Source organism: Orbicella franksi, chromosome 8 (genome assembly GCF_964199315.1).
Source record: "Orbicella franksi chromosome 8, jaOrbFran1.1, whole genome shotgun sequence".
Taxonomy (NCBI): domain Eukaryota; kingdom Metazoa; phylum Cnidaria; class Anthozoa; order Scleractinia; family Merulinidae; genus Orbicella; species Orbicella franksi.
Genome location: NC_138152.1, coordinates 26,625,921 through 26,637,243, shown reverse-complemented (window position 1 = coordinate 26,637,243; position 11,323 = coordinate 26,625,921). Strand labels below are relative to the sequence as shown.

Here is an 11,323-nt window from a genome sequence, read left to right as displayed (position 1 = left end):
GTCTCCTACATTCTCTTTACCATAGATCTTTTTACTGAAGTCAATTTCATACACAGATCTTGGTTCCAATTTCCGTTTCCGTGGCTGGTTCCAAGTTTGAAGCCTGTCAGTACAGGTAGCAAAATCTCTGCTCTGTTTCAATCTTACAAACTCTTCAAGGGCAAAGCATAAAGCAGCTAGGTGTTTACAAGAGGGGAATGGTCCTTTCCCTGCTGGGCATGGACTGCAGCAGGTATAGGTGATCTCACCAGCTTGCTCTCCGGAATTGATCATGGTAACATTGAGCTTGTACTTCAAATTCTTTTTCATCTCTGGCGGACATTCACCTTTTATATGGATCACGTCTCCATTTTCACCAGTAGCAACTTCGATATTTTGTACATGACCATGTCTGAATAGTCCAAATGCCTTACTATTTAAATTCTTATAGTCTTTATTGCCTTCATTATCTCCTGATTTTCTCTTAATAAAGTAATTCATCATGTTCTCAATTGTGAACGGTGGAAATTCAGCCCTCTGGATGGAACACCAGTTTGCAGCCTGTGGGAACTCGTGTACAATGTTCGGAGAACTCGTGCTCATCGAGGAAACATCAACATTATTTTTCGCATCAGATGCTAAGTGTTTCCAACTTTCAGTGAAATTGTTTTCCCATCCATTTTTATGTAACTCACAACTCTACAAAAAAGATAACGTTATATACGTTTGAAAGAGAAAAAACTGTTATTCCTGCACGAAAATTGGGCAGGAAGAACGATCGTACATCCCACTGCTCACTCACCTGTGCATTAGTTCACGTTTGTTGGCATCACTCGAAGCACTGCCATCTTTTGCCTCTCTCCTTGTGAGAAAAATTCAAAATCCGGAGAGGAACTCATAATTATTATTATTTTTCTTGAATTTTTCTCATAAGGCGCTTGTATTCCCGTGAAATGTTGACACGAAAGCCTCCCTTTCGCGCGCTCTGTAACTAATACCGCTGTACCGTGGGCTCAACTGTAATAACAGTTATTTGGAAGTTGTGACAAAATGTCAGATTATGACGTCATAATTGATGACGTCACTAAAACGTGCTATAATGTTTCGTAAAATCTGATAAAAAAGATAATGTAATTAGAATAGCCTTGACTTGAGGACTAAAATGCCGGAAACCGTTTTTTGCTATAATGATTATTTTTTGAGATATGGTTAAATATTTTTTTGTTGTCCCCCCCGGGTGGCGTCACAGGTTATGACGTAACAAAACTAATTTTAACGCAAAAACACTAGAGGGATAATATTTTATTCCGATTTTCTTCTTTATTTTTGCCTCAGTCATCTGGTACACTACATGTGCAACATAGCAGCATTTGCTAGAACAAAATTACGGCTCCAATTTGGGGATTTTTCTCAAGGGAGGGACCCCATATTTTGTAGAGCTATTTTTCATATTTAAAAATGTCATATTTCATGTAATTTTTGTGATATGGACAAAATTTTTTCAGGTTTCAACTCCCCTTGATGTGCTCTTTCGAACACATTGTAAAAAATATGCATATTAAAATTTTCAAAAGTGACAAAGAAACATGACGTCATCACTGTGACGCCACAACTTTGATATTTACTGACATTTTTCACGTAAATAGGACTTGAAACAAGTATTCTATTTTCACCATTTCGATTGTAATTTCTGTTTTTTTTTTTGTTTTTTGTTTTTGTTTTTTTTGTGCAAGGTGTTACTAGCTGGTATCTTAGGAGTGATTCTGGTCCACACATCAAGTCCCTCCTCAACACTGGTAAGGCAAGAATGTAACGTTCTGGTGCAGGCAGGCAGGCTCCCCCCCCCCCCCCCCCCCGATATAAAATGAACGGTCCTTATGTTGATCGTGTGAGAGTAAACCAAGTAGAAAAAATACAGCAAGACCAAACAAAAACGAATTCCTTCGTCATTGCCCATTGCAGTGAAGTAAGTTACATTCATTTAATTAAAAAAAAAAACAAACATTGAAAACTTGATCCTTTGTCTGTCATATTTTCGATCATTGTCTTGTAATTTCACTCTGAAGTCGCTTTCTTTTCTATTACTTTCAGATAAACGCCTCGAGCTCTGTGAGCATGACGTGCGCCTTGGTATCAGGAGTAACACTGTATCACTATCAGCTCAGTTTGTGGGATGTACTGATTGAGAACCTTTACCAATCGGAGAGTGTGGATTGGGACCGACCTCACTTTGTTCCTAAGGACGCACCTCTTAAATGGACCGACCAAGAAAATACTGCGGTAGCAATAAGCTCCTTGGTTGTGATATTTTCCACCCTTGAGATTGCCCTCGCCGTTTGTGGTGCCTGGAGCAGTGATCCACCCTACCAATTTCCACAGCACAATCAAGTCAGTCAGGTATGTGTAGTGATACCAATAACAAGGGTCCAAAAGGGGTAAACGGTTAGCCGTGAAACGGGCGAAACATTCAACCGTTAGGCTTAAAACAAGGAGAGGGGCATTGAGCGAGTATGAAAGTATCTCGCTCTTGACACAGTTTATTATAGGTTAACAGTGTTCACTCTGTTGTGGGTAAAGTCTGCATACGTTCCAAGCCGCCTATCAGCAGCATTGGAGCTTATCCCAGTTTCTGTAACATGAAGCGATCGACTAGGAGTATTTCTACTCCCCCCTGGATGGGATGCTAGTCCTTCGCAGGGTTACCCTCAGCATTAATTAAGTTCTCCGGTACCCGTTTATACACGTGGGTGGAGAGAGGCACTGTGAGAGTAAAGTGTCTTGCCCAAGAACACAGCACAATGTCCCTGGCCAGGGCTCGAACCCGGACCGCTTGATACGAAGACGAGCGCACCAACCATGAAGTCACCTTGCCTCCTGTAGGCTTGCCGTTAATTTAGATCCCTACTGCTCTTGTCTTCTACCTGTTATACTTCACGGCCGTACTTTTCCCTCGGATAAATGCTCACAGTGATTTGCATGCATGACTCGATACCAAGCTGTCAAAACGCTGTTTTTGTGTTTCTTTAATTTTCAGGCGGGCAATGTGCCAAGTCCGTTTGCAGCCGGACAAACCCCATTGCAATACAGCAGCTCAGGCGATGGTTGCTATTCCAGTATTCAGTTGCAACGCCCTTCAGTAGCTTTCTTCTTGCTTCTTCCCAGTAACTGTAACAGCACCTTTTGTAATATTTATGTTTAATCTTTTAAGTAATATTAATGTTACACGTCGTGAAAACCCTTAACTCTAGCTCTCAAAGCATTAAACAAAGAGATTCATGATGGTGACGGTGTTTGGATATCTGATCTTAATTAGCATAAATTTTGACGATATTAGTTCTCCATTTTCTTTTCTATTTTCGTTTCGATTGAGAAGATGTATCAAGCACAAAAAGACATTGTTTGACCACATTTTCAAATACCTCGAAGTTCGTCAAAAATACGCGTTTGATATATCACGTTCCACGTTTGATATATTACTTCCAACTCTCTCTTCGTTTTGCCTCCTCATGATCAGTTGTTGCTAACTAGCTTAAGGCCTGTTTTGAAAAAAATATTGGTCGAGTTCATTTTTGCAAGTTCATGGGCTGTGTCGCACGCGAGATCCATGGAAAAAAAAAAAAAAAAAAACGAAATCAATCTTCCTGAATACGTTTCGAACAACCTGGTCCAAACGTCTAAATTTTTGGTAGCGGAGCCCCATACTGATATAGGAAAGAAAAGGAAACCCATGAGTTGATTTTCTCATGGTTATCATAGCTAGCGGTATTGCTCGTGGGCGCGTACGCACGACGGCGACGGCGACGACGACGACGAGGGAGTCGCGCAACATGGCGGCCATACTCTAAATAATAGGTTGACAGAGACATGCAGCCTTGGTTTACCGTGTACTTCTTTGGTAATGAACATCCATCTTATGATCAATTGACACCTGTCAAAACAAGGTATCCGGTGACCATTATCACGTGACCATATCGCGGGCTCAAGTTTACGGCTGATCGTGGTCGCGTGTTTTTATGAAGTTGACCGCTGAACAAGTGCTGGTTTTTGATTGGATCGCGGGCTCCTCTCAGTTTAACCTGTTGAAAACAGGGCAGGATATTTCGGAAGCCGGTTAACGCTAACCCAGGATTAAAAATTAACCAAATTATAATTTTTTTTTTCTATACATATGTTTTTTCCTGCTTTGTTTTGTGTATATAGTGATTATTAAAACTCAAAACAGAAGGCCAAACAATATACAGAAAACCTCAACGCAAAGCTACAAAACTCAAATCAAAATTCTACCTTTTCCTGGGTTAGCTTAATTTGGCTCTGAACAACCCGCCCAGGAGCTCTTTAGGCTGGCCTAAATCTATATATTAGTTTTTGTTTTGAACTTTAGTCGAATAGCCCTGAATGAAAAAGTACGGACAGCCCAAAAGGTTAATTAATTGACCCCAGAATTTTCTTAACATTTAGGCTAATCTCGGTCTCAACGTTCGTATAAAAAATGAGTGCGTTGGTTTATATAATGTTTATTTCATTTACCAATGCAACAGAAATCAGATTTTATTAGCTTGACTGCCACTTCTGTAAACAAAATAAATCACGCCAGTTATACGCCAAAGTATCGAGCATGTTGTCGGAACTATATATTCAAACGATTTGTCGATACAAAAGTGCTTTTTCGTCCTTGCTGTTGCGTTTTATTTATTGTTTCTGTGGTCACTGGACTGTTTGCATGGTGGTATAAAGAATTCGTATATAATTGATAAACATCCTTGGATGGACAAAGGACAAACCTCGGGGCACTTGAGCCAAGTGACCCATCAGGTCGGCGCTTATACCAGTTCCATAGCATGAAGAGCCCAGGAGTATTTCTATTCCCCCCTGGATGGGATGCTAGTCCATCGCAGGGTTACCCCGCAGCATTAAATTCGCCGGGACCCAATTAAACACCTGGGTGGAGAGAGGTCTAGTGAGAATAAAGTGTCTTGCTAAAGAATAATAAAAGGATGTGCAAACTAACGAATTTCTTGTAGCTATTATCATTTGCTCTTTTTAAACTCGCTCTCTCTTAAAACTTCTCCGTTTTACCTCACTTTTTTATCTTATCGCACTGTAATTGTAATGTGGATCGCTCGTTTGTACGTTTATTATTTTTATTATTTTTATTATTTTCTCCACTCCTTTCTGGTCCCTCACCTGTACCGAAAGTTATCTAGTTTTGTAAATATGGGGGCCAAGTTGGCTAATATAACTAGAAAAGTGAATGGTTTACTTGACCCCAATACTCTAACTATAATATTTATAAACCGAGAAAATATACTGTAAACATAACAAGCTGTAATTTTATCTGTAAATGAAAATTGTGAGGAAATAAAGTACGTTTCGATATGTTATATTAAGAACTCAAAAATAATTATTATTAGCCAGTTTGGTTGGGCAGACTTAGATATTATACTTTTAAATTACGCAAAAGAAAGCCTCTAACTCAACTCAACTCAGTTTCATCACCCTGGCCAGAGCTCGAACCCAGACTTCTCCTGATCCGGAGTGCAGCGCGTACTAACCATAGCTAACCACGAGGCCGCTTCCACTGGTATGCATTACGACACTACAGTCATATATCATATAGTCTATAGTCCACGTTGACTGATATCATTCAATGTTCGCGATTTACTCTATACTGATACGCGAAAGGCCAGGTCTGAAAAACGCGATCAAGGAAGAAGGGGAACGCCTGCCTTAAAACCCGGGCTTTTCAAATAACGCCAGCCAATTTCCATGCAATCCGATTGCATCAACTGTCAATTACTTTCAATCCGTACGTTCACCGATTAGAAAATAGCGCGCGCTCACGCCTGGGATTGATTTCTCTCAAAAGATTTCGCTGGAGTGAATGCCACCTGTTTAATGATATAGACATGGGAGAGAGTTGTTTGGGTAGAGCAGTAATCTTACAATCAGGAAAACACTTTGCGTCACTCTCAATTAACAGACTAAGCGAAAGTAGAAGGTTTATTTTTTTCACCGATAAAAAGAAATAAAGAAACCCTTTAAGCAGCACTGCCAAATAAGCACTTTTTAATTCAAATTACCTAGTGTACTCGAAACTGGCGTGCTTTTGTTCTCTGGAGATGGTACGCACACTGACTGGTCAATAGGTATTGAGTTATGTACGGATGAGACACACATAAAAAGCAATTCACAGTGCATTAATGATTACTACGGTTTATTAAATTCTTGGAAATCTTCAGTAGTGGCAATAAAACGAAGCATGCCAAACCAGAAAATTGGCGTCACAGAGTTCGGGCCACGCACACGCGGACCTCGCTTCAAATTGGAAGACAAAAGCATGAAAAGTAAGATACAACGTGACCTTTCAACTTTACAGCAGCCATCTTGAATTTGAAACATGCAGTCGTGTGATGTGAGGATTAGAGTTGAATTACGAATACTGGGACGTCCTTTGAATAGGCCATTCCCAGTTTCCTTGTGTCTCTATTTCAAAACCAAGCTAAGTGCGAAACCATTCTTACTGGAAACGACTTTGATTTGAATGAAAATGAACCTGTAGGCGGAACTCATTTTCATATGAATGGTTTCGCACTTAGACTCGTTTTGACACAGAGGCAAAATGCAACTCGGAAATGGCCTATTCAGGTATTCTCGGGACATCCGATCCTGCCTCGAAAATAATACCGTTCTCTAAGGGTTCCGAGCAGTTTCCGAACATTCTCGGCTCCAGACCTCGCACTAGATGAGCGCGTATTAAAATTCAAAATGGCTAGCATACAACTTGTAAGATTATCTTTCATTCGCATTTAATGTCAGGACCATTTGTGGCGACGCGTCGACTTTGCCGGGCTTACCCTCCTCCCCGACCCCTCTACTTACCCGACGTCTCGACAGGACTACAAAGTAATTGCGACTGCGTCATAAACTTGGCACCGACCAAGAAAAACAAATTATTCACTCGGGTTGTGATACCATCGCCGAATATTATATAAGCACCACTCAATGTAAAAATCCTGAATATCATACTCATCACAAGTTTCATTACTAGAGCTTAAGTAATGTAGATGTAAAGTGGGCAGGCGAACAGTGCGAGCAGGGAAAAGCTATCTCTGTCAATCGCAGTGGACCTACGATTGAGGACATCAAAGCCTAATCTAACTATACTGAATACGCTTAAATATGGACAACCATCGAACACAAATTGCACTTTCTCAAAAATTAAACATTTATCCCTTCTTGGAGACGAAGAAGGAAAAACAAGAATGATAATTACTGATTGGTCTTTTATTGGTTAGACACTGGAACAGCGACCATCGGCTCAGCTGAAACCATCTGGTGACCTGTAACCATCGGTTGCCCTTCAACTATCTGCTGACGTGCAAGGACCGGCTGACCTGCAATCAGCGGCTGACACGCAACCATCGGCTGAGCTGCAACCATCTGCTGACCGGCAATCAGCGCCTGACCTGCAACCATCGGCTGGGCTGCAAAATAGGTCGGTTGTAGTGGTTGCGGTTGGATTTGTCCGGTTTCTAATCGGTGATATGCGTACACTCCCTGTAAACATGAAATAAACATGATGTTTTGACAGTTTGACATTAAGTCGCGCATGTGACCCTATTAATCGTAGCAACCTCAAGCCCGGATTCGAGTGTGAGGTACAAGTTAACTTCAAATCACGTTCGATGCAACTTCAAGTTTCTTCTGTCGAATGATGTGATTTCGTTTCATTTCTCGCACACTACCAAACTAACAAGCGAATCATGTATTTACAGTTCATTACTTTAATTTAAAGCAATAAAATGAAAGAAAGCGGCATAACTGTTGTGTTTTATTTGTTTGGAATTAAACTGAGAGGACAAGAAAATTCACAAGGCCAAATAGCTTTCAATTATTCTAAGGAACGCAGCTTTGGAAGGCTAGGCAGCATGGGTTTAGCGCGGGACTTGAAATCCGGAGGTCGCGGGTTCAAGCCACGCTCTGACCACTAAGCTGGAGTTGTTTCTCGGGAGACCCTAGTTCAACTCCTCGCTCATACTTGCAAATAGCCAGCTGGTCTGCCTCCCGCCAGTTAGGAATTTTAAGCCTATTATGTTTATTTGAAAATTTTATTTTTTTCAATTAAGTAGCATGCCTGAGAACTAGCTAGGTATTGTCCATGATGAACAACATTTGAACATTTTCTTTGAAAAATAAAATAAAACAAACAGGACAAAAGAAACATTGAACACGTAGGAAATCAATAATTCCAGGAGCACCTTTCAGAAATATAAGCACTATGGCATTACAATATCCGAACAGCCGCCTTCTTTGATCCGCCATCTTCGATTTCTTGAATTCTAGGAAAACGTCAGAATGTACTTGAATTAAAAGTAGCTTTTCGTTCCATCGGTAACTATGCGTACCTGATTATCTTGAGGAGGCTCATAGCCTGTGTCACCGCAGCTCTTGGCGCTTGCAAAGGCGAGGATTATCTCAATGATAGAAAATAGAATAGCTAAGGAGGATATGGCCAACATAGTATTTTCCTGAGCGGTGAACTTGAATTCTGTGTCCTTTTCTACAATGTAAAAAAGGTAGCTCGCCTTCTCATGTAACAATGTGCCAATACCCAATTGATAGTGGTACATTGTTGCTGCTGACATCGCAGCACAAGCCACGCTGACTGACTTGAGGGCATAGATCTGAAATAGAGCAAGAAAGAAGAGAAGCGAGTCAGAGTGAATGAGTACATGGCCGTGCCGTGTCGTACCGTGCCGTGCTGTGCAGTGCGTTGCAATGCAATGCAGTGCCGTGCCGTGCCGGTGCAGTGCAGTGCAATGCAGTGCGGTGCGGTGCAGTGCCATGCAGTGCCATGCAGTGCAGTGCCGTTCCGGTGACGGTGCCATGCGTTGCCAGATGTGCGCTCTGATGTTGTGCTCCTGGGGGGAGGAGCCCCCAGGGTTGAACTGTTCTAGAGCTGGCTTCAACAAACATTAATCATGGGTTGCTCGTTTTTGGTTTATGTTTCTGTACATGGGAGATAAAGGACCATCGCTATAGTCCTATGGAAAGACCTTCATCAGTGAATGCTGTATACAACTGTCTTACCAAATTCGGGGGGCGTCTTGACATGCCGGACAAAACCAGGCCTACGATGCCAACTGGTAACACCTTGGTTGAAAGAAAAGAGAACTATCAGACACTATCAGGATGATTTCCAAAGAAAAGACTTAACTAAAAACTGATGCAGGTGCACAAGATGTTTGCACTTCGCAAGACAGTCTGAGTATCTGTTGTCGTAACACGTTTGATGATCCCTGCGGCTTTGGTGCAAGCGGGGTTCATGTCTTTTTACTTAGTTTTATTTATTTAATTTTTTTTCGTTATCTGAAGTACTTATTTGAGTTGAGGTTGAAGGGAGGGGTCGGTAGGAGAAAGGCTTTGGGGAAGGATTCGATGAACAATAGAGCCTGTTTCTCAAACAACCACTGCATTCAGCGGGAGATAAAATGTTACACCTTATGTCAGCATTATTTTGAGCATGGTAGTGCAGCAAACGAATCAAGCATTCTGCCGGAATAATAGCGACAAAACTAACTGACGGTTGAGGGCTTTGGGCGGGTTAAGAGGAATCTGGACACTAGTCCCTCGACTGCACAGTACACAAAGTACATGCCCAAAGGTTTTGCTATAAATTCAACACTCTTCGGCTGCATCAGAGCGAGTGTTGTTGAATCTTGCAACAAAATTAACTTGGCATTTTACCGTGTAACACTGTTTTCTGAAACGTTTTATTGTTCATCGCTACCAATATAAACATAATTGTTAGTGAAATCATTATTTTATTTAACTAAAATAGGATTATCGCAATAAAAAGTGTGGCAATACTAAAAAAGAAGTCAGTCATATTGGCAAAGTCGTGTTATGTCTGTTCAGCCCCCCCAAAAAACCTGTCAAGCCTCTCTCCACCATTGTATACAGGCCGCATCCCAGGCGAATGCAGATTAATATTAGGCGATATCGATATTTCAGCGGGGTACGATCACTATGGTGTCAACAGTTATAAAGAATTTTGTCATTTCTCACAGTTAATGTGGTTTCGAACCTCGCAAATCGACTGCCAAAAGATAAAATTTAGGCTTATGGCTATCGAACTACCAGACGAGTGCAGCCACGCAAACAGATCGACGAAGACTGGGAAATAGCTATGCTTCTGAGCGAGGGTCTGGATTGGAGTGCTAGAATCTCACTTAATAGTAAAATTTCTCAACTGCAGACCTCGTTCTAAGGGCATCTCGGATAAAAACGCCTTATTTCTATGCTCATAGACTACGAGTAGTCCCTCTTTCGCTTAGTCCGTCGTTCGTGACGCGAAAGAAAACCGCGAGAAAAAAATGACCGCGCGAGATCCTGGGGGCGAACGTTCTTCTCGCCCCCAGGATCTCGCACGGCCGTTCTTCTCGCCCCCAGGATTTCGCGCGGCCATTTTTTTCTCGCGGTTTTCGTTCGCGTCACGCACGATGGACTAAGCGAAAGAGGGACTACTCGTAGTCTACGATGCTTACAGTTACAATTTTGAGCAATTAATTCTCAGCCATTATCTAAGCACTCACTCACATGAGGAAATTTTCTCCGCTAGCAAACTGTTATTGACAGTTATTCATTTCAGACTCCCGGTAAAACTAAATTCAAGCTATGCATGAAGAAAATAAATAAACTGATTGACTACAGACGGATTTGAAAACTTGAAAACTGTTTTTCCACGCGAAGAAGGCCATTTCGAGTCGCTGATACATGGAACTTCGTCAAGCGAACTATATAGCTAAGAAAATAAACTATTCTCACCGATCGGAAGCTAGCTGCATGAAACGGCTGTAATTCGCAGGGTTTTATAATAGCTACGACCAGTGTAGAGCGCTGGATTAAATGAGGAAGTCAAAGCATGGAATCGTACGATCAAAGTCTACTTACAGTGGCAGCCGTCCAACATGGCGACAGCAGAAAGCTGGTATAGAAGTATCGTACTTGAAATCGATCTACTAAACCAAGGATCAAGAAGATGGCGGTCATTACGAGCTGAACGATGGAAACGACTTTTAAGTCCCGTCTGTTGTACACCATTTTACGTCAGGCTCTTTCGAAGTTGTAAGAATTATTGCAATCAAACCTGGCAACGGTGTGCGGAAGTTGTAACTGATAATTTTTGGTATGCGTGACTTATGATAACATGTAAAGGGAAACCAGAACAGTTCATGACAGGTTATTTACATGGTAATCATGTTGCGTTTTTGGTAGTTATTCTATCTTCTTTTCTTCTTTTTATTTCAAGTAGAATTTTGATGTTTTCGTCCACTGATAGAAG

General features: G+C 41.4%; 1 protein-coding gene and 1 pseudogene across 1 annotated transcript; both read right to left on the bottom strand.

Moving 5' to 3' along the window:
* The window catches only part of LOC145494306 (uncharacterized), a 6,831-nt pseudogene extending 5,221 nt beyond the window's left edge, over positions 1 to 1,610 (bottom strand).
* Positions 1,611 to 4,184: 2,574 nt separating this feature from the next.
* Positions 4,185 to 11,170, bottom strand: LOC145494569 (uncharacterized). Its single transcript, XM_081474068.1, has 4 exons — positions 10,933 to 11,170; positions 9,070 to 9,132; positions 8,385 to 8,663; positions 4,185 to 7,536 (listed from the first exon to the last, which is right to left on the bottom strand). The coding sequence occupies exons 1-4, from the start codon at positions 11,080 to 11,082 to the stop codon at positions 7,264 to 7,266; spliced, it is 765 nt and encodes a 254-aa protein (XP_081330194.1). The 5' UTR covers positions 11,083 to 11,170; the 3' UTR covers positions 4,185 to 7,263.
* Between the last annotated feature and the right edge of the window lie 153 nt (positions 11,171 to 11,323).

Coding starts and splice junctions, on each gene's coding strand:
- LOC145494569 (XM_081474068.1), bottom strand. CDS start 11,082: ATGGTGTACAACAGACGGGACTTAAAAGTCGTTTCCATCGTTCAGCTC. Junction 9,133..10,932: donor CATGTTGGACGGCTGCCACT/GTAAGTAGACTT, acceptor CTTTCAACCAAG/GTGTTACCAGTTGGCATCGT. Junction 8,664..9,069: donor CAAGACGCCCCCCGAATTTG/GTAAGACAGTTG, acceptor GCTCTATTTCAG/ATCTATGCCCTCAAGTCAGT.